We start from the raw sequence: 23,681 nt of genomic DNA, 5'->3' as shown, positions 1-23,681 counted from the left end.
TTAAGCTTCTCTGTAGCTGTCGTACAACTCTAATTATAATATATAGAGTCAGATTCAGATTGTTCATTGTCATGTACGATAAAATACACACAAAAAATTGCTTCCAGACTCCTCTGATAAATAAACGTTGAGCACAAGATGTGGAAATGCAGTTATTTTAAAGTATACAGCAACATACAAATCAATAGCACGAGTGTTACATTGAAATGACACGTATATACTCACAGAAAGCTTCTACAGCCCATAGAGTTTGTTTTGAAAACGAAGTATACGGATCTATTGCACTGAGTCACACTGTCCATCTTAACGATGCTCAAATATACTTAAATGTCCGATTAAAAAAAGGGGGGGGGGACAGCATTCTATTCTAGCAGTATGATTGCCAATGTAGGGGAAATTATTGAATATGTGCATAATGGGTGAGATATATACCTGGTGGAGTGTTCGATGCAGACTTTGGAGAGTCGGGTCTCTGTTTTCAAACGTTGTGGGCGTCACGAAAGTGTTACTGCTCTTCTCCTCCCCTGCGGGTTCTCGAATGGCTACGATCTGCGGGGAGCAGCGAAAACAATCATTCAACCTGTATACCATACCCAACTTGATCAATCTAACATGACTTATCAATCTTATCACTATCATTGGCTACCGATGGAATTGTTCATCAACTAAACAGATCCCTCAGGACTGATGATATGTTTTTCGAGTGGTTAGGATGTATATTACCAAGTGTGCATTTAAAGTTCATGTTGCGAAATACATTTTGTATGTGTTTTTAACACCATAAAAGGAGAAATTACGTGAAAATTCTCCCGAATAGAGCATTATAAAGGCAAATTAGCTACCACTATATAGATCGTCTTCACACTCTATTAGTAGCCGATATACCGTAAATTGTTTTGTCATTCCTTTTTTTATTTGATTGAAGGTTGTAGGCGGATTGTTCGTATGACGTAAGTGTGTCATATTATGTTTGACACCCAGTCATACCGGCCACGGAACTCGGGGTAGCCACCGAAGGAACCCTTAGAACATCGTTATCTCCCTTCTGTTAAGACACAACACAGTGGACAGCCTCCGGGTAGCCTCCAGAGGACCTCGGGGTACTTGATTTTACCCTAGACCGTCCAGGGTAGACTCGGGGTAGCCTCCGGAGGACACCCGGCTATGCTGTCAGTTAAGACGCTCTCGGGGTAAATCTTACCCGGAGAAGCTTGATGACGTCACCTAGGCCGGAAACTTTAGTTGCACTGTATGCTCTGATTAGAACGGCATTTACTGACGCGTTCTGGTTGTAGACAATGTTGCTGATTGAATATATCATTTTAAGAGGGTGGCAGTCATCGTTCACCCCGAGTTTTGACGACTAGGCCTTACTGTTCTGTGGAATGTTACCCATCATAGTTTGAGCAGTGAAATAAGTCTTTCATCCTTCCACATGAATCAGTCTATCTATCTTCGTTCTAGCACAAACAGAACCCTGCTTCATGTTCCTTGGACATAATGATATAGGCCTATACATCACAGCATGGTGACAGTGCTTTCGAGGCACGTGCTCCTAAACTCTGGAACGAGCTTCCAAGATTCATTCGTCTCTCCCCTCCTCCGGAGATTATCAATAAACATCTAAAAACTCTACTTTTTGTTCAATAATCCAATCAAGGATTAGCCTATACAATACAGATATGTACATGTATCATATTCTTTGGTTAAAAATGTGAAACAACTTCATCATCATCATCATCATCATCATCATCATCATCTGGGTACGATGAGAGGTAGGATTTGCCTAGATACTTGTAGTTTGTGAGAGCGCTACACATATTATTGTGTTTTCAGTTTTGTTTCAGGAAAATGCCCAGCATGCCCGGACAACAAGTGAAGTTGTTAAGATGGAGTATAAGTATCCGTATAGAGAGTTTTTTTTTTTTTTTTTGGGGGGGGGGGATTGTTTTTTTTTTTGTTTTTGTTTTTTTTTTACCTTCGGCACAAACAACATACACAGCACAGCAGTTGTTGCAATGACAATAGCGCCTCCAACGAAAGAGAATGCAAAGTTGATGCTTCCCTGGCTGTAGTAGACGTATGCACACGGGACTGTGATCACACAGGTCAGACACACTGTGTAGACCGACAGAGCGATGTATTTGCCTGGGGATCGAACACAGTTTCTAGTTATTTCAACAGACCTGTCATTTTGGCGATCGTTTTTCACATTATGATTAATGTTTTTAAAACCTTACTTTCAATGCTTATTTCCTTGTTCGCTTTATGTGAAAGAACATTACAGTATGTCACACACACTAAGAGAAAAAAGTGTCGGGTTGTCACGCTGTGAAAGTGATTCCAAGTCACTTACTAGGTAGTAGTAGGCGGACTTAGAGTGTGGATGCATAATGGTCTCTTTGGTGACAGTTTGAGACAACAGCATATAGTACATGTAAATTGTGCAAGTACATGTACTGTGTCAGAATCGCCAATCGTTATCACGCTATTCTAATCTTCTCTAATTCAACCACAAGATCATCCTGAATGAAATGACCTACAAGTGCGTGTGTGTGTGTGTGTGTGTGTGCGTGTGTGTGTGTGTGTGTGTGTGTCTGTCTGTCTGTCTGCCTATAGGTCCCTAGATTGGTGTTTTCTGCAATGGTGACTCAATGCCATGAACCGGGGCCATGACGTTTGAAGACTTCACATTACATTAACATTAATACCCGATTTTTTTTCTTACTGTCATTTATTTCCGTGATGCCAATATTCCTCGTCGACCAGGCTAGAAAAACGCCAAAAAGTAGCATCCCTCCTTTATAGCAGATGAGGGCTCCAAGGAAAGGAACCGTGTGAGCTGACAAGCAGGTGTTCAGAGTTGGTACCAGGAATAGCTCCTTTTCAGGATATGTCTCGTCAAACTAGAAGATTCGATTGTAATGAAAGAAAATAATAGAAGCACAAAGGCACTTTTGCAATAAAGACCTCAACGTTTTAAATGTCACACTAGAAACCAATCAACAACAGACAATATTTCATCAAAACCGATGTGCGAGTAAGTCTGAGGCATTGGTGCGAAAATGATAACAAACAACATGTTATACATAATTACTTTGTGTCAACTAACATTTTTTGAATGTTCAGGACATTTTGGCGATGAACCAGTTTCCGCAAACTCCATCTTCATGATTTTCCTATCCATGATACATTACAATACATGATGCTGTCAGAAAAGTATGTCCCCAATAATTACTATTTTCAGACTATGGATTCTAAACGAGAAATTAAAACTGAAATTGAATCATGTTCTCACTTTATCACTTAGTTAGGCGTTCCTGAGCTGCATAGGACAATGGAAATTAAGTAGGGCCTATGTAACATAATCATTTCACAAATATTTAACAGAATGCTCTAAAAAAAAAATATTTTTCTTTTAATGTATATTAATTACAACCTCTGAGCGATGGGATTTCACACACTTTGATTAGTGTGTTCTCCGTTTTGCCTCTATCAAACTAAAACATGTTTTATTGAATATCTTTAAACCTACTTTTCTTCATGTCTTCTGTACTTACTATTGGTGTGAAGGTCTGTGTTTGTATCGTCATCGGGTCGTAAATCATCCACAGAGCGAAAAATGCGACATCGACGACAACGAAGCACGAAATCGCGAAGAGGAGACGACTGTCGGTCATACCTTTCTGTAGTGTGAGAAGTTTGAATAGACTTTAACAAATTTAAACAAATTGCAAAGTCAACTTTAGAAATCAACTGTTAAAAAATAATCTGCGTAAGCATGGCTTGCCTGTTTACGTTACAGCTGTGGAACCATTTCAATTACAATATCGTTATTTTGTCCCGTGATAATTATGATAAAATTGATGAATATAGGTTCATTGTAATACTTACGAGAACTTTTCTAACTTTCATGGCGCTGGTGTAGATTTGATGAATGCGGTATGTCTTCACGAACAGGGCTCCAAAAGACATGGAAAATCCCACACAAGCGAACAACAGCGCACTCTAATAAAATGTCAATGAAACGAAGAATAAAGCTCAAGCAAAGAAATTAGATGTTTTCATTCTTTGAAAACACGTTTGCGGCTAAGCTAATCATGTCAATGGTATAGGATGTCATAATATAGGATGTTGATAAGTGTTATTATGTAAGTCTTTCTCATATGTATCATTTTCGCATCTGGCAACAGAGTGGCATTACCTGTCAAATTTTAATATATCCAATTCCCGTTTTACGATGTATTTTTTTTTTCAGTTTTCTCTTACGTATTCTTTTCACGCTAAAGATATCTGCTAGGAACATGAAGAAGGCCCCAGGAACTAATTTAAATAATGACTGATGTGATATTTTGCCTGTAAACTCTCTAAATTCAATCATTATGAGTCGATATCAGACGGAAAAGCAAAATAATTAACACCCGTTGTGACATTCTGCAAATAGAGTTTAATTTGAAACGGAAACGAATAGAGTATGTTCCATGACAGCTACATAGACTCTTTTAACGCATTCTTCTTTTCCCTCTCAATCCCTGTCCACATACATCTTAAGTCTAAAAGTTTTCTCATTACTTGACAATTGATCATATTTATGCTCTCTTCAATGATTATCTTTCGTTGCACGTGGTAACGAAACAAAAGAAAATTTATAGTTTGACCATCAAAAGATTTCTGTACTTCCACCGGTGCAATATCGCATTTAATGAACCTTAAACACACATACACCAATTACACACTGAATACAATATCATTGTTTGATAGGAGGAATTGATTACTCAGGTACGATACTGGTATGGTTGATACTTTATATCGTGTATATCAAACTTTATTGTTTCGATAATCACCTGACACTGTTGATTTACACGGATGGTATTTTCGACATTCTTGACGTGGAATGATTCTGTGAGGAGGAAAATTGAACTGTAGAGGAAGATGCCACCGATGACTATCACGTTGTTTAGTATAGGACTCGATATTTTCAGTGCTCTAGAGAAAAATAAACAAACATGGAAATAGTTATCACCAGTTGTTTATTCACGTTTTATGCCATTTAGACCACAGAAAGGCAGCTAAACGGTAAGAGAGATGAATTTTCAGAAATAGCATAGTTACAGCTTTATACTGTTTAAAATCTTTATGTGCGGATTAACCTATATTCATTATTCATCTATACAGTTCTACGTCTTCACCAGTCAAGACTATAGTGCTAGAGGCATGACATCACTGATAATCCATGAGATAACTCTCGCATCTAAAGCGTCTCTATCCCTTGATGAAATTCAGCGTGTTTCTAGACAGTTGAGTTTAACAATGAAATAAGTTTGACACATATATAAACCTTTTTAGAGAAATACTTCTGGGCAGACCAGGAGAAGCTGATTTACCTCTCGTGCCGATATGTAATGTTAAAAGCCAAAAACACGACGGCTAGAATGATGCCCAAAGAAGCAGCGGTGAAGACGACGATACGATTCACTCTGTCAATGACGATGTCTACCGCCCTCTCCGTTGGTCCATCTACAGGAGTGATAGAACCTTGACAAAAAATGACGTAAAATATCATTTAGATTTTGGAACTCAACTAACAAGATTTTTACTGAGTAGGCAAGCGGCAATACAGCGGTATCAATCTGAAAACTATATCAGGAGGTGGCTATCGAACTACGCAATGTTGTGACTTATATTATCAATTTTGAAATTATTCATTAGTGTTTGTTTATTTTTATGAAGACTCGGTCTGTTCAACAATGTTGGCTTCCCTTATCTTCTTTCGCTTTCATCTTGTTTACCAATATAGTTTCATGCATGGTAGCCATTGTGCAGCTTTACGCCATCATTAATCGGCTTTAGATTCTGAATACGTCTATTTATACCGAAAACATTGACCTATATCATCTTTCATGACTATGTTCGTTTTCATTTAAATTTAGCTGCAATTTATTCTACCAAGCCAAAAGAGGTATGCACATGTTAACATTTAAGCGCTGTAAAAGAACGATGCTTCTTTCTTGTATAGGATGAAGGTGTCTTGACTGTTTTCTGCAAAGTTTAGAAATTGAAACAACATTTTTTTTTTTTTCAAATTAAAAGAATCTTACATTATCTACCTATGGCAACTCCACTGCTTGCTAGAAGTCTGTTTGGCAGAGCAACCCCTAGTGATTAAAGAACCATTCTTAATCCAAGGATGAAAGTATGAAGGAAACGTACACAATCTTGTCACTTTGATGTCGTTAATCGTTTGTTACTTGTGGACGTATTCCTCTTCTAGTGCAAGTCTTGTTCAACCATAAATTACACCATTTTGAGGACATTTCAACTGGAGATTTTGACGTGAGTACTAAGGATGGCGACACATTTCTTCGAAATATAGGTTTTTCATAAAACCGATATGCCTGCCGGTGGAAAAGCTCAAGAAAAATCTCGGACCCAAAAGGGGCAAGTTGTCAGAGAATGACCGGCGAAGGGACAAGACCCCCGCCGGTGAGCCCGGGGCCAAAGAATCGAACTTGAGCTCAGACGAGGAGTCAACTCCGGCTGGTCAGTCAAGCAGCCATAGCTTCGACAGCACGCTGAAAGACGCCATTGAACGCCAAATTGGGCATTCCCTGCGCTCCCCGGACCTTGTCAAACAGAATATTGCCAACGAAGGTTTTGAGGTGATTGCTGCGAAGCTCGAAGAGCGTGTAACGCCCAAAGTGTATGATGCTGTGTCCTTGGACCTTCAAAAGCACGCTGACGAGCTTGACGCCATGAAAAAGAAAATCTCAGATATGCAGAGAGACATCCAAAAACTCAACGACGACAGAGACGATGCCGAGCAGTACAGCAGGCGGAATTGCTTGCGAGTATACGGCGTCAGAGAGGACCCAAACGAATGTACTGACAAACTGCTGCTTGATCTCTTCAACTCCAAAATGGGCCTACACGTCCCTCCTGATGCGATCGACCGCCGCCATCGTACTGTATAACTCCACGTCCATGGCAGGATGACGCCGCCGAAGATAGCAACGCGCCTTATGATCCAACTCCATCGTACGCAGATGCAACTAGAAGGAAGAGACCTCGGGCGATTATCATCAAGTTCAGCCGCTACAACGCGAGAAGCGATGTCTACAAAGCCCGCACTCTACTGAAGGACATACAAGGACCCAAGATTTTCATCAGAGAGGACCTAACTGCTAGCCGAGTGGCACTTTACAGGAAGCTTGTCAGTAGCAGAAAGGCGAAGACCTGCTGGACACAAGATGGCATCATTTTCGCTCTCACCAAAGACGCCAAGCGAGTCAGAATCTCATCTGCACAGGACATCGACAATATGTGAGACTGATCGTTAGTATCTCTTATGTATTAAATGTAAAGTAATATATGAAATATGCCACAGTACCAATTTAATGTCAAATATCCATGCATAGGTTGCCGTAGAGATGTGAAATGTGATCAAAACGCTATTTTATGTGTATTGTGTGATAAATGGAGTCACTTAAAATGTTCGAGAGCATCTCGAGATATATTCAATTGCGAGATAGATTGGATTTGCGACAAGTGTATTTTTCAAGAACTTCCGCGATATGCTGCATTGACAGAAGTTGATAATAAATCAGATAGTATGTCATTACATAGTAAATATGACTATGGTAATGCCAAGAATATGTTTGATAAAATTCGCTCATTACCTGGACTTAATATTGCTCATCTTAATATTTGTTCTCTAATAAAGAATACTGACCAGATTTGTCACATTGTAAGCAATGAGAAAATTCACGTAATGTCTTTATGTGAAACCAGACTCGACGACACGATCTCTGATATTGAAGTAGATATTCGAGGCTTTCAATATATAAGGCTAGACCGAAATCGAAGTGGTGGTGGTATTGTAACCTACATCAACGAAAATGTTGAATTCAGTGTCAGAAAGGATTTATTCATTGACGGTCTAGAGCTTATGTGTATTGAAATTTGTTTGCCAAAGCAAAAACCTATCGTTATTGTATATTGGTATCGTCCTCCAAACTCCCACAGTTCGATTTTTGATCAGTTTGAAACTTTACTACAGTCATTAGAATATTCCTCAAAAGATATTATAATTTACGGAGATTTGAACTGTGATTTAATGAAAAAACCTTGGTCATGTCAATCGAGACGGCTTCAACTTTTATCTGAAGCAATATGTCGACAAGCCGACAAGAATCACATCGTCGACAGCTACATTGATAGACGTGTTGTTTTCATCTTGTAAGGATAAGGCAAATTTCTGTGATGTACCTCCGTTATCAATTAGTGATCATTATATGATAGTCTGCTCTCCAAGTAAAGCTAAGGCTGAGAAAAGTTACAAGTTTACATACTGCCGAAATATGAAAATGCTTAATCTGGAGGACTTTAAGGCTGATTTAGAAAAGATTAGCTGGGATGATGTACTGGGTGAGTCAGATCCAAACAGTACGTACGACAAATTTTCTCATAAATTTATTCCGCTATTGGATAAACATGCCCCTCTTCGAAAGAAAAGAATACGGCATCGAGAGTCACCGTGGATGAATATTGATATATTACGTAAGATGCGTGAAAGAGATCACATGAAACAACAAGCCCTTCGCTCTAAAATCAACGAGGATTGGAAATTGTATAAGAGATTGAGAAACTCTGTAACTGATATGATACGGCGAGCGAAACGAGCTAATGTGTCTGAAAGCATTGTAAGGAATAATGGTGATGCAAATGCAATGTGGAAATCAATAAGACGTATAATGCCAAAGAAAATCAGTGATACTCCCATGCAAAGGTTGATCATTGAGGGAAACGAAGTTAAAGGTTGAAAAGAAATAGCGGCTTCTTTGAATGATCATTTTGTAAGTTTGACTGTTAAAAGAAAACAGAAGTCTAATACGAAATTTGGCAAAAATATGCGACAATATCTATCTAGGATTACATCTCGGTTCAGTTTTACTCAAATCTCTCCAAATGATGTAATGAATGTTACAAGAAATATTTCGAGAAATAAAGCTACAGGTTTGGATCAAATTCCTGCCTGTATCATAAAAGATACTATTGATTTTATTATTGAACCTTTGACCCACATTCTAAATCTGTCATTGAAAACTGGTAAAATTCCAAGTACATGGAAGAGGGCACGTGTAACACCTATCCACAAAGGTATAGTGATAAAGACAACTCATCAAATTATAGACCGATATCAATTTTACCAGTATTGTCCAAAATATTAGAGAAAATTGTATTTGATCAAATATATTGTTATCTGTGTCAAAATGACATACTCAGCTCGCATCAACATGGTTTCCGCCCAAGACATTCCATGTTAACCGCATTGTGGTATTTAACAGATGAAATGTGTAAACAAATTGACGATGGAAATGTTATTGGTGTCGTTATTCTGGATTTAGAAAAGGCGTTCGATTTGATTTCCTTTAATGTTGTTATTGAGAAATTAAGATATCTTGAATTCGACTCACAATCATTGCATTGGTTCAGAGATTATTTCACTAACAGAGAGCAGTCAACTTTGGTAAACGGAAACTTGTCAGCAAGTAGGACGGTTACAAGCGGAGTGCCACAGGGAAGCATTCTTGGGCCTCTTTTGTTCATCTTAGCTCTAAACGATCTGCATAAATCTGCCAAGAAGTGTGCGCTTTCCCTACATATGCAGATGACACGTGTTTATATTTTGCTTCAAAGGACCCGTTTTGTTTACAAAAATGATTAATGATGACCTAGAGTCACTTCTTGAATGGTTCAAAAGTAACGAATTATTGTTAAACGTAAACAAATGTCAGTTTATGTTGATTGGATCTAAACGGAATTTGCGAAATTTTGAAGAATGTCCATCTTAACATTCAAAACACACCTCTGCAAAGAGTTTCAGAATGCAGATATCTCGGGGTCATTCTCGATGAAAACCTAATTATTAGATGGACCCCACAAATTAACCTGTTCCCTACTGAACTCTGAAATCCTCATTGACATAATACACAGCCCACAAGGTTCCCGTAAGGAACTGGTGAAAAACGTTAGAAGCAAAACGCTTTAAGTCTTTCATGCAGTCAAGCGTATAAGAAAGTACATTGATAAGGATACCTCCCTATTGTTGTACAAAACTCTAATCCAACCCCATTTGGACTACTGTAGTGTAATCTGGAGGACTGGTCACTCAGGTCAACTAAATCGATTGCAAGTTATTCAGAACAGATGCCTAAGAATGGTGCACCCGTTGACACCCGTTACAATAGGGAAACTCTTTATTCTTCTCTTCAGGTCGACCGACTCAAAGAAAGAAGAGGAAAGCAAGCCTTAATCTTTATATTCAAACTGTTGTATAACCTTGCTCCAACAACTGTGTCCTCTGGTGTTCAACTCAGATCATTTGAAAATTACACTCTACGAAATTCAAATACTCAAATTGTGATGTCAAAACCTCGTTCTAATTTTGTCCGAAACAGCCCATCATTATATGTTGCATGTAAAACTTCCTGTTCATTTAAGAACAATTAGTGACATCAAAAGTTTCTTGAAAGAGATCATCAAGTTAGCGGAAATCCCTTAATGTGTCCATAGAAGTATATCGATTTTCTCTTTGTGTTTGTTTTTTTAATATCTGTATTTTTTTTCATTGATTTTCTTTTGTAACTTGTTCAGTGCTTGTCATTTTTGTATATCATTGTATATGTTTGCATTTTCGCCGTGTGTATGTATGCTTTGTTATTCGATGTAAAACACGTTCTTGCTGAAAAACAGCTGTCCAGCTGAAAGCAGGCTTTTATTTTCCGTGTATAAATAAAATAAAATAAACTCAGCTCAACTACGAATGTAAACAGGTCTGCAAGAGAAGTGCATTGTTGAATAAATTGTGGCTACACATCTCTTTCAATCTATAAATCGACTTGCTGAACAACTCCAGGGTCATTCGATTGTATAGAGTTATAAGTACATGTACTCCCAAAATATTTTACCTCCCCACTGGAAATCTGTTTTCCATCGAATGGTGTCCGTCTTCCGGTCGTACACAAAGACTTGCTCCACCTGACCATCTGTGAGTTAGACCATAAAATCTGACAAGGCCAACAGCGTCCGAAGAGGTGAGATTCGAATAACACACATGCAATGAATATTGATTGAACCCGCTTCTTGTTGAATCACCAAAATTTGCCTGATAATGCATTTTCGAACGTCCTAGTGCTGACAGCACTTTGTAATAACCAAGTTATCGCATCCCCCGCTACCATGCCAGATTACTATTTTCTAATTTCATATGGGGTTTTGTATGTCATATATACACTCAACCAAAAAAGTAAGTTCCCCCTAGCATTTTTGAATATATTTCAAAAAGTATTTTACCGATTTTCATAATTCAAACAGGAATGGATAGGGAATTTTATTACTCATAACATGAATGGCATATCATTGCCATCAGATTTCATTATTGGTGTGAAAAATGCATTTTATGTCAAAATGCATGGAAAAAAGTTGCACTTTAATGATTTGCATTGACTTTTACACAAATAATTAAACAATTACTCATGATTCTGAACTTTTGAGCATGGTTTATGGCATATTTCTCTATCTCTTTCTTTTCATGAGCATACAGTGAAGTATTTAATAATTGATATGTCCACCATCCGCTTCAACGACCAGCCGGCATCTCTTCCTCATTCTGTTAACTAAAGTTTGTACTTGGCACTGCTCAATGTTTGCCTATGCTCTCTGCGAAGTGAAGTGTCATCTTTCACCTTCTTGCTGAAACTTTGCTCTAAGTTTCCTTATGGCATTGGGCGAAACCACTAGTCTCCTGGCCACCTCCTTAACCCGGAACCCCAGCTTCAAGGAAAGCTGTAGCAGCTGCTCTCCCTCTTTCAAAGATTTGCAGACGCGGCATAATGCAAAATGGCCATAAGCACATTGTGATCAGCCCAAATTGGAATTAGAAAGTACATGGCTTCGACCAACATTTTCATATTGAAAAGGCCTATTGTTTAAAAAGTATGCATAACATTTGTTTAATAGGGAAGCACATTGCACCTGAAGAAATTCCTGAGAATTGCATTACAATTTAAAAAGGTCATTTGCTAACTTGCATAGGAATGTACACAATATGCTTCATATAACCTTAAGTGCAACTTTTTCCCCGTGCATTTTGACATAAAATGTATTTTTTTCACATCAATAATGATATTTGGTGGCAATGATATGCCATTCATGTTATGAGTAATAAGATTCCCTATCCATTCCCGTTTGAATTATGAAAATCGGTAAAATACTTTTTGAGATATATCCAAAAATGCAAGGGGGAACTTACTTTTTTGGTTGAGTGTATATTAATCAGAGGCGGATCCAGGGATTTCGCAGAGGGGAGGCGCCTTTACAAAATTAAAGGGGGCGCAGCCCCCTTCTATTTTTTCTTTTTATTTGTTTTGTTTTAACCAAAAAAATAAATAAATAAATGGGGGGGGGGTGGCGAACAGGGCGCCTCCGGCTGGACTCGATCCGCCACTGTTAATGAATCATTTTATTGACATCGGCAATTACCTCATTATTACATTTCGTTAACTACAGCCACCTTGGCTGCTGTTGATGCTTCCAGTAATCGTCTTGATTCCTTATTCTTAGTCAGCTTTAGGTGTGATTGATATAATCTTGACTGTCTCATTCAATATCAATTCAAATAAATATTGTGTCTGAGAAATGCTCGTACACAAGCGGCCATCATAGAATGAACAGTAAAATAATATTTGATCAGAGTAGAATGTTCTAGCATACATCAGAGAAAGGTCATCATTATTCAGTACCTTGTAATTGTTGAACAACGGCGTCACTTTTTCGGTTGCCGAAATCATCGAAGGCTCCTGGTCCCTGGAAAGGATTCGCGGCACACATGGAAAGGATATAGATGTCATTATGTACTCCTGCATATTAGCAAAGACTATCTCTATTTCATGCACAATAAGTTTCAAACATCGCTTATAACTCATTTGTTTATACCTTTCGTTTTGTCAAGCTTTCATTGAATGAGTTCATCTCTTAGTAGTTCTTTTTTTTTCATTTTTCAATTTGTTTGTATCCAAATGCATGAGAAATATCTTTAATCTCTTGATGTACAAAAGAGCGTATAATGTTTGCTATACCTAAAACTAAAAAAATAAAAGACATGTGAATAATTCTACACAATACTGCCAACAGAAACATAATTTATACGGGAGCAACTTAAACTGCATGTCTGCATGTCGCTCTGAGACAAACTTGATCAAATCATACTCGATGAGCTTAGATTGATGACGATTATACTATCAAAGTGTTGATGTACCTGAGTAGCTTGATCCACTAGGTTATCGATGCAATCAGATATTCTACCCACGAGATCTAGGATAAGATTGCATTATCAGTCTGTCAAACTGACTGCTCTGTTATACCAGTAAGTGCAAGAACATTATGGTGTCCTTTTAAAACTAACGACCCTTTATTGTTAGTATTTGATTGTATTGGACCTTCAAGTAAAAACAAGAACTCACCGTGAGACCAACAAACTGAATTTTCTTCGTTTCTTCCAGAATAATGTCAGCCAACAAGGTGTTGTCGTAAGTGAAATTGTTGAGAGATAATCCGGGATACCGAGATGTGATCACGTGAGACGAGGCATTTAGAGCCAGTGCTATGGTCATAACCTGAAATAGAGAACACGATTGAAGTCCATGGAAGAGATAGCCCTGACATCAAATCGAAACAATTTCTCATAAAGAATCGATGAAAACTACCGTCACTTGAATATTTATAAATACACTGTTAAAGAACGTCGGATGCAACAAGAAAAAACTCAACAACACAAATTCTATAGGTGGTTAAAAGTAACAAACTGGTGTAAATGAAGAATGACTTTCACGAAAATATGTTGATGGCTTCAAGATACAAATCAAAATTCTTGAAAATGCATAAAACTCCACATGATTTTGGTACGTATTTAAGCAATAAACACCAATAATTTTTCACTTAGATTCTAATTTTAGTAAATTGACCGCATATTCTATGTTAATGTTTTACTGTATATCCGCAAGCTGGGCAGGGCCAGATATCATTCTAGGTGATTACATTTGATATATTTTTTAATCAATGAATGTAAAAAAAAAAGATTAAATCTTAAAATTCCACGTTTCTGCAAAGCGAGGATGACATTTGAACTCTCTTGAAAGAACATAAGGTTAGTAAGTGGAAAACAGACATGCTGTTTTGGAAACTGAACGAGACAGACTAACCTGGTCGTACCCGTAGGAATCACACGCACCGTTTGTCAGAAGTGCCTCCTGAAGATGGCGGAAAAACTCCAGACGATCGTTATCTGGATACTATAGATACGAAAAATAGGATTTATAAGAAAGCAGTGATACTTCATTGGCTTCAAGGCTTAAAATTAATCATAGCAACAAAGAAGTGCAGCAATAATCATCCAACATAGTATATGTCTAGCAGCGCAGAAAATTTTCTGAGAATTTTGCGGTTAAACACATGAGGTAGCATATCAAAATCCACGACCTTGATTCGAGAATCATTGTTTTTAATCACAATGGCATACTCCAAATGACTTACAATTCCGTTGAAATTTATTTCGGAGAGATCCTCTTGAATTTCGAAGCCGCGAAGGCTCAGATACCCCTCCACCACCGTCTGCACCTGTTCCAAGGAGCAGAAGTTTTCCCCTCTCTCCAGGAACTGGTTGGTAGAGTACTCCCACCAGTTGGCGTGATACCATCCCATCAAGATCCACACATATTTTGGCCCGTAGAGACCATTTCGATATGCCTGGTTTAAGAAGAAAATTAGTGTCATTTTCAACAGAACATTTCCCCCATGAAAAACTTTCGAACTTGTTCCACTTGGTCCCAGTGTATAGGAGCACTTATGATACAATAAAGAACTTACAGAAATATTATGGATCAAAGAGACACAAATGGAATGATTAACTTTTACTTACAGAAATAACATGGATCAAAGAGACACAAATGGAATGATTAACTTTTACTGATTTTATGTTATGAAACACATTGATTAGATGGATTACGGATAACAAATTTTGACACAAATACACACACACACACGCAACGCAACACGCAACACACACACACACACACACACACACACACCCACACAAATCATAACTTGGTATTTACCATCAAGGCATCAATCATGGAGACACTATCTTGTTTTTCAAAACGTTGGATTGTCATTTACGCTGAAACTCCAACAGTATAATAGGTTATAAGGTAAGCATCGACCCTTGTAAGAATACGCACGGATTTGCACTTTTATTCTAGGCATGGTTCAACAAATAGGTAACAATACATGAGACAATCAGTCATCTACTATCTTATCATTCAATATGGAATTAACAATATTTTTGCTGTAGTAATTTAGAGAAACACAGTAGATGACTACTGCGTGGACTTGGACCACAAATCCATACAAAAACACATAATTATCAAAAACAAGCAAGCAAAAAATACGGAAGTGTCGATCACGGTTTGATTTACCTCACATAGAAACCTGGTCGCCTCTCCACGAACGTTGTATACCGTCAGAAATATGATCCTAGCATCGTGCCGCTTAGACAGGGGAGGAATATCAAATCAGACATGTCAAGTCAGTCAGATTATGACAAAAACTACATTCAAAGAGCAGATTTGAAATCAAACTATACCGTATCATGCTCTATTCCCCTCCTTTATTTATTTAGTTATTTACGTACATACCAGAGAACAGTAGAGTGGCGGATCCAAAGGGGGGCGAACCGAGCGAGCGTTGCCGCTTTATTTTTTTGTTAAAACAAAAGAAATAAAGAGAAACAATGGGGAGGGGGGCGTGCGCCTCCCCACCCCTTTAATTTTGTAAAGGCGCCTCCCCTTTACGGAATCCCTGGATCCGCCCCTGCAGTATGTATGTGACAGAAAGGTACACAGTAACAACACAATGTACAGGACATCATAATTTACTATAGAATATAAACTTGAGACAGATTAACTCTGTTGAAAAAAAAATACTTAAGTACTGGACGTTGGTATTTATCTGCATTTCAGATGGTGTAGACATCAAATTCCAAATCGATATTGGACCTGAATATGATTGGTGATTATCCGCAAAAAGCCATTAGCTAATAATGTGTTCATGAATTTTCCTGCTGTGAAAAAGACCAAATAAACATGAACTTGAACTAAAAAAATATTTCAGAAAAAGTGTTAAAATCTAGATACACCGGCCTTAGCAACACTGATGTAATGATGATCAACCTTTTAAATAACAAAAAAAAAAAAAAATCACAATGAACCTGTTTACGATAAACGACATAATGAGGAACTGCGAGCGGTATGAACCGAAAATAAATCTTTGAGAATAAAAAGAAGAAGATACGAAAGCTTCAAAAATACCATTGTATGAGATGATGTATACATTGAATTAATGTCAAATCTTATCTGGGAATATTGGAAAATTTTTCTGCTTGATATTTGCGTTGGTGAAAAAAGAGCTGCCCCCCCCCCCCATATACACACAATGACATAAATCAAGAGTTATAAATGCTACCTATCTTTTTTGTCTCTTTTTTTTTTCATTGTTGTTTCCTGCAGCACCAAAGACTATTATAACGCAGCCATGCACCTATCTCGACTGAATGAGAAAACTTACTTGCCTCAACGTTTGCTTCACAGTAAGTTGCATTTTAAAACTTTTACATGGGAAACCCTTTCAACGAATTTATACAATATTTTTTACTACTATAAACCCAAAAGAACTATAGCGAACAATGCCTCGTAAGAGGCCGACGGCACTGAAATTTAGTTGTTAATAGCACAAAATACTACTTAAGTAAAGACGGTGATTATCGATTTTCGTCCAAAATCAATTTCATAGATGGCTTTAAAGCACATCAATATAATTTTCCTTGCGATCTTAAGATTGTACTGTCAAAATGATTTTTCGAGATATACCGTATAGGACTAATGCAGTCTCAATTATGCCTAAGATCCTTTGCTCTTTGAGGGACTGTCAAATTCTTCAAAAATCGATCTGCTTTTTAGAAATATGCCCAAGTATGTCAATTCATTTTTTTTTCCTCTGTGTGTGTGTGTGTGTGTGTGTGTGTTTGACTGTAGTCATGCGTGTACCTCCACAATGTTATATACCAATCTTTCCGTCTAGATTTCAATCATGAAAAAAAAAAAATGAAGAATGGTTGTAAGATCAGGTAGACAATTACAAAGTTGAATGATCTTAAAGTTAGACCACCGACAAATCGATTTATGCAACCTTTTATAGACGACACTCGATAACTTCTTCCTTAGGTTCAAAGTAACGTATTCAAACGAAAGTTGCAACTCCGCAACATGTCAGTGACAGCTTTATACAATAATTTCGATATGTATTACGAGAGCTCCATCAGCAAGATAGGATGGCGTCCATTTTGGATCAAGAAAGAGATATCTTGATCAGAACTCTATGACGTAATAGGTTGTGTAACATCATAATAGTACACATCGGTTGTATTGTACTTCAAGCGTCGTAATTGGTAATGGTATACCTCAAAAATACAAATTATCGAAAGGAACTTTTATTTCGCAGTGGTTATGGTAAATTCATCTTACTTTATGCATGCTATATCATATTTCCAAAGTTTCGTTTCAGGTCACTTCTAGTCTCACATGGCATTGCACGGTGTTTAGGCCTTGATTACAACCTGTGTACCAAGGCGATCCGAAAAACCCTTCGAGATTATAACATAGTTAGTATTCAGAATTCATCAAAACGGTTTTATCTTCACGGAGAACAAGTTTCATACGAGTACTGTAACTTCACATCTGTATGTTGCCCTTTTTCCGCATAAAAAACTATCTCTAAATATAAAGTAGTTCAGTTCAATTCAGTTCAGTTTTCTGCTGTGTTTGTTTTATAGTGGTTTTATTACGTTGATACAGGGGTTTGCACCAGTTTTACATTATTTCTCCATTATAATTCTACCTTCTTCCGTGTGATCTAAATAATGAATAAGGCAAGCAGAGCTACGGTCCTACCTTGTAGCGAGGAGGGGTGCCAAAAGGAGAATGTAAATAAGTTTGGGGTGCCAAGAATAATGGCAGAGATTCAAAAGCACTCCACGGTAAAAAGTCACTCGGGATCACAACGAAATTGATCACTAAAAATGTCGTATTAAAGATAATGCTACTCCCACTTGCTTTTCGTTCGGCTTCGTGGTGCGTTTAATCAAGCTAACACTGTGCTCTGATAGCTTCGCCCCAATTTGATTTACATGGTATTTACACCTCTCATTGTTAGCTTCTCCTGAGATACTGTTCTAGTGTCATAATCTGACCTTCACAATTTCACACGGCCTTTCCTTGCCTGAATTCCAAACTCTGAAGGCCATTAGATATATTTGCCATAATATTCACTGTCAGTCACTTATTTTGGCACTCTAATTAGCTTTTCATTTCAAAATTTTGCACGTGTCCAGTGGCTGATGAGATTTGCCCGCTTAATAACTTAACAGTAATGACTGGCAGAAAGGGCCCAACAAAAGAGGGGGATGTGTTTGTCACTGATTATTCGATATCAATTGTCCTTGCAAGGAAACATTGAGTTTCTTATCTCCTAATATTTGAAATGTTATAGGTCTTGGCATAGCATGAATGGCTGCTATTTAGGTCTACTGCATGATTCTCTTATTTGCGATCCTAGAAAAGATTTTGAATTAATCATTTATTAAAGGAACAAACAATATCGTCTATGTATTCATTTGTTTAATCATTTATTTATTCATCTATTCATTTATCTATCTATCTATCTATCTATCTATCTATCTCTATCTGTTTATTGCCCTTTGATTTGAAAGCAAATTAGTATTTTTTAGAACTAAGTGTCTCCTTTCAACAAAGGACCATGTATTCGTACTAAACGAATGTAAAAGTCGAAACTCGACAAGCTCGACTAATATAAAAACTTTTTTTGGGGAAAAAACGTAAAACCTGAAGACCAGAAATGATAGGGTATGGATTGTAGACAAGACAAGGCGACAAAATATCACCAAATTATGCCATGGTATAATAGAACTTCAAGTACAAGTTCAATATATATATATATATATATATATATATATATATATATATACGTATATATACACGTATATATATATATATTTTTTTTTTTTTTTTGGGGGGGGGGAGAGATGATTTACTCATGACGCCTCGAAATATGATATGTAAGGCATTCTTGGTAATTGCACGTTTAAAACGATATGAAACGTTCAACTGCTGAGGACAACGGAAGAATAGAAAATGCATGCGAAGAACGGAGGACCCATCGCCTTTTCCTTTAAAATGATACCGCCAAAGAAACTTGAGTAACTGCACCTTCTCTTTACCCCTTATTAAGATACCATTCCAATGAATTCTGCCTTCGTGATATCACGAATGCTTCAAATGAATGATTCTTGCGCCTAGTAATTCTTAGTGCAACTGATTGACAAATTACCCTTCATCAACGTCAATTAATACCATCTGTTCAGTGTTTGAGTAGTAGCCATGATAAATTTTTCGTCATGGCTACTATCACATTACTGAATGATTAGAGTTGGAATACGGCGATGAAAGGCGATTTGCCAATTATTTACAATAAAAGCCCATTTTGTTGGCTTACAGGGAGATACACCAGTTGATTGTTGATAGCTTCATTGTAAGAGATTGTATTACCTTTAGGCTTTCAATGTTCGATCGAGGGTCATCGTTGACAGTTTCTATGGCAACAGTGTGTAAACCTTCTTCCCGCATCATTAGGGCTAACTCCTCCATCTCCTGTAGCCATGATGTCAATGATAGCAAATGTGATTGATTAAATAACGGACTATGTAGGACCGTCGCTACAATGGAAAGATTACAGCCGCACTGCAATACGTATGTCAAAAATGCTTTTAACGTGATATTTGATAAGATTTCTCTTTACATGTTCGTCTCTGATTGGTTTGATATTTAACTATGATAGAGAGACTTATAAATCAAATTAAATTCTAAAAATAGACACTGATTCTTCCTCAGTGTTGTAAGCGTGAAGCTGTACGATCGACCGCTGATTAGATCGTGTTTGCTTTGCATGTTTGGATATTTCTCCAGACCTTGGAATGCACTCGGAACATTATTCCTTGGTTCTACCAATTCAGTAGTGTGTGCATGTGTGTGTGTGTCATAATGTCATATATCTACTTATCATTACTATTCTGCTGTGATATTGGAAACAAATGAAATTGGTTTATGTGAAGTTTTCAATCGTTGTCTGCATCCTTCACTGCAGTCGATTGTACAGACAGAAAATGTTGCATGCTAGTCCAAAGTATGTACTCTGACAACAATATTTTGTTTTTTCTCTCTCTCTATCATCTACGTATAATGTGCTCTCTGGGAACGAAGTAATGGAAACTAAAGATACGCTATCAATAGTTAATTGAACAGGAAGGTCTTTCGAAATGGATCAATACAAGCTTTGATTACTATACACCAGCTGAATAATAGAAACCTACTTCTCGGAAGAGTTTGACGTTTTGGTAGACAATAGCAGCCCTCTTCCAGCCCATTTCCTTGAGAAGTGCGATCCTAGCTGGGTTAAAGACCGAGTTTGCTGGGTAGATCTGGACAGTGTATGGGTAATGTTCCGTCAGCTCGTCATTGGCTTGAAACTGTGCTATCCCAACCTGTTAAGATAAAACAGCGCACTATGAAATCTTTTCTTTTAAAAGAAATATCTTCCATTTCATATCATTTGATAAAATGCTTCTGTAATACGCTTTCTCGGCACTACGTGTTCTCCCTTGAAGAAAATTAGAATCAATACTGCTAGCAGTATATTTTTCTTCCTTTTTTTGAATTGCAACTCTACCGACTTTTATTATACCTATCTCACGTGTATCATCTTAGGTATCTATAGTTTGTCATTTATTTGGCACAGAAATCTGCAATTGACAGTGGGAAGAGAGGTTAGGAGGATAAGTATAAGAATGACATTGGTGCGGGAAGCAAAATACATAGACAACTTCGCAATTTATATATTTTCTGGTATTCAAAAAATACACTTAAGTATGTTTTGTCCCTTTATTTCTACGGACAATACAATAAATTGAATGAGTAACTATAGTTCTCCGTTTCGTTTTTTTATCACGCATTGATTGACTCATGCATTTATTTTTATCATGTTGTTTTCCCAACATCGATCCATTCATTTTAATATTTTATTAATTTTGATTTGATTTCTGAATCTTTTTTTTTCATACAACAATATCACACAAAGTCAATTGAACAAAGTTATTGAAATTAGAATCTAACAGAGGAAATACATAGAAACAGATAAATGATTGACTTGAATGTACAGCATTGCTTTTCTTGATAATACAAAAGGTATATAAGGTGTATTTTCATGCATTATCAAAACTTTAAGCTTTCACGTAGCTGCAGTTCGAGAGACAAATAGTTCAATGAAAGCAAATTTAAGTATAAAAGTGCAGGAGACCATTATCATAAGCAGGTACTTGCTATTGACAAAATATATGGATAGTCCAGTCACAATTTACTGAGTGGGGAAAAATCATACTTATGGTAATGATAAAAATAATAATGATAGTTATGATGATGATAATAATAATAATAATCATGATATTTAAGCTTCTATAGCGCATAGAACAAATTTATGTTCCCTATGCGATTAAGAATAGCTCCTAGCATTTTACAATATTATCACAAAAACATATTTGGATAATTACATACAAAATAACAATTTAAAATAAATGCAATCAAACAACACACAAAATAAACTGTAAGCATTTATCTACGTAATTTACAAAAAAGAAGAAGAAAACGTTTACTTTACAAACAAATATTCATACGATATTGTTATAACGTTCTCACCTGCACAAGATTGTATTCTGCTGCCACCCTGTTTAAAATCTCCCCCACCCTGGAGTAAGTCGGTCCCCATGCCATCAACACTTGGGGAGAATTATAGATGACGTCATAAAGATACTTTAGGGCTGGGCCCGGCTGACTCTTAGAGAAGGGAGAAACATAGTAACGTTTTCTAACGTTATATAATAATAATAATAATATGAACACTTGTAATGTGCCGGTATCCATCATGAATAGATGCTCATGGCGCAAGAAAGAGAGGCAGAAAGAAAATACCAGTGAAAAAGAGGTATGAAATAACGAATAAAGGAAATGTTTACCAAAAAGCTTGTCTAAATAACCAGGTTTTAAGTGAGCTCTTAAACTCACTTAGAGAGGACAGATTACGAATGTTTTGTGGGAGTCTGTTCCATAGGAATGGGCCAGCATACAGAAATGATCGATCACCCTAAGAATTATGAGTTTGTGGTACAGCAAGTAGAGATGAGTTTGAAGACCTAAGGCGCCTAGAAGGATTGTAAGGGGTATATGAAGCTACAGTTGTAGTGAGGAGCAGTTCCATGTAGTGAGTGAAAAACAAATAAAACAGCAGTAACTTGAACATAATTCGATAATATTATTACTTATTATGAAAGATAGAAGCAGGCTTTAGTGTGATTCTATGTATGTTATCATCATTATGAAATCATTTGAGATTCAATTTGACAAGTTTATTTTTTGTCTCTCATCTTTTTGTTGCTCTCAGTAATAATGTAGGTAAAATTTGAACATCATTAAATTTATGTATAAGCTATGTATCAGGAATGTTGATATCATACCCTAACGCCGCACTCAATATTCAAATTATATACACATTTATTTCATTATTAAGAAATGTGTGACTGTAAGGTATTCATGCCTCCCCCTTTTACAGCTATTTGTGTTTAACAACCGAAATCAAGTGTAATAAGATGTCATTCAAGCCATTTAAATGGTGGAATTCACAGTCAGAAAAACCAGAATTTAATGATATATATGCTAGATATATATCGTCCAATTTGGGGACATCTGGAAAGAAAAAAGCAAAAAGGTTGGTGAAATAGTTTTTTATGCATTTTGCACAAAATAAAAGCTTGCAGCAAACAAACACCACACCAGATATTTCGTCATTTTGAATTCTACTGGAAATCACTTTGAGATTTCAGATCTACATAAAGTGACAGAAAACTGTTCTGCTCAATATTTCTTAATCTTTGGAATTATTGTGCCAAATTAATAAATGGAACAGCACTTGCGGGATTCATTGTATAGGAAAACGTTGTATTTTGCAAACACATATTTCTATTCAATATTTCCTTCCTAATACATCTTGAGGTGAAAAGATGATTGCACGAACCACCTTACCTGAGTCCAGTTCCAAATCATTCGCAGCTCGTAGTCTGGCAAAAGACTTGGCTCATTGTTCACGTGATCGACAGCCATTAGAACTGTACAAACAAGCTGATCGAAGTAAGCATTGCTAAAGGGCAGAAAGCCGGCGATGTACAGTGGTGTCTTTGATCTACGTTCATCAAGACCACCAACCCCATCATCATGGGTAGCATCGGCATTACGAAAGTCGTTTGACCATCGCGCTTCGTTCGGCCACATGTCTTTATACTTTGTGCAGTTTCGCCATCGCTCCAGCGTGGTCGATAACCCGGCCGATGTCGGCGCAAGGTGAATTGAAACCAGAAAGGCGACGAGGGCAAAAAATACTTGCCATCTGAACAT

General features: G+C 37.1%; 1 protein-coding gene and 1 pseudogene across 1 annotated transcript in view; one reads left to right on the top strand and one right to left on the bottom strand.

Moving 5' to 3' along the window:
- The window catches only part of LOC140232267 (gamma-aminobutyric acid type B receptor subunit 1-like), a 24,039-nt gene extending 358 nt beyond the window's left edge, over positions 1 to 23,681 (bottom strand). The window contains exons 1-17 of the mRNA XM_072312400.1: positions 23,313 to 23,681; positions 21,933 to 22,070; positions 20,555 to 20,725; positions 19,734 to 19,835; positions 15,531 to 15,602; positions 14,590 to 14,802; positions 14,259 to 14,348; positions 13,521 to 13,673; positions 12,801 to 12,864; positions 10,968 to 11,045; positions 5,385 to 5,535; positions 4,845 to 4,986; positions 3,895 to 4,008; positions 3,561 to 3,686; positions 2,729 to 2,906; positions 1,979 to 2,148; positions 433 to 549 (exon numbers count right to left, since the gene is read on the bottom strand). Of these exons, the coding sequence (XP_072168501.1) occupies positions 433 to 549; positions 1,979 to 2,148; positions 2,729 to 2,906; positions 3,561 to 3,686; positions 3,895 to 4,008; positions 4,845 to 4,986; positions 5,385 to 5,535; positions 10,968 to 11,045; positions 12,801 to 12,864; positions 13,521 to 13,673; positions 14,259 to 14,348; positions 14,590 to 14,802; positions 15,531 to 15,602; positions 19,734 to 19,835; positions 20,555 to 20,725; positions 21,933 to 22,070; positions 23,313 to 23,681 (2,448 nt within the window). The remainder of the gene's footprint in view (positions 1 to 432; positions 550 to 1,978; positions 2,149 to 2,728; positions 2,907 to 3,560; positions 3,687 to 3,894; positions 4,009 to 4,844; positions 4,987 to 5,384; positions 5,536 to 10,967; positions 11,046 to 12,800; positions 12,865 to 13,520; positions 13,674 to 14,258; positions 14,349 to 14,589; positions 14,803 to 15,530; positions 15,603 to 19,733; positions 19,836 to 20,554; positions 20,726 to 21,932; positions 22,071 to 23,312) is intronic.
- On the top strand, positions 6,392 to 7,324 carry LOC140231592 (uncharacterized; annotated as a pseudogene).

The sequence above is a fragment of the Diadema setosum genome, chromosome 8 (genome assembly GCF_964275005.1).
Source record: "Diadema setosum chromosome 8, eeDiaSeto1, whole genome shotgun sequence".
NCBI classification, from domain to species: domain Eukaryota; kingdom Metazoa; phylum Echinodermata; class Echinoidea; order Diadematoida; family Diadematidae; genus Diadema; species Diadema setosum.
The sequence above is the reverse complement of the archived record's forward strand: the minus strand, read 5'-3'. Positions and strand labels throughout refer to the sequence as shown.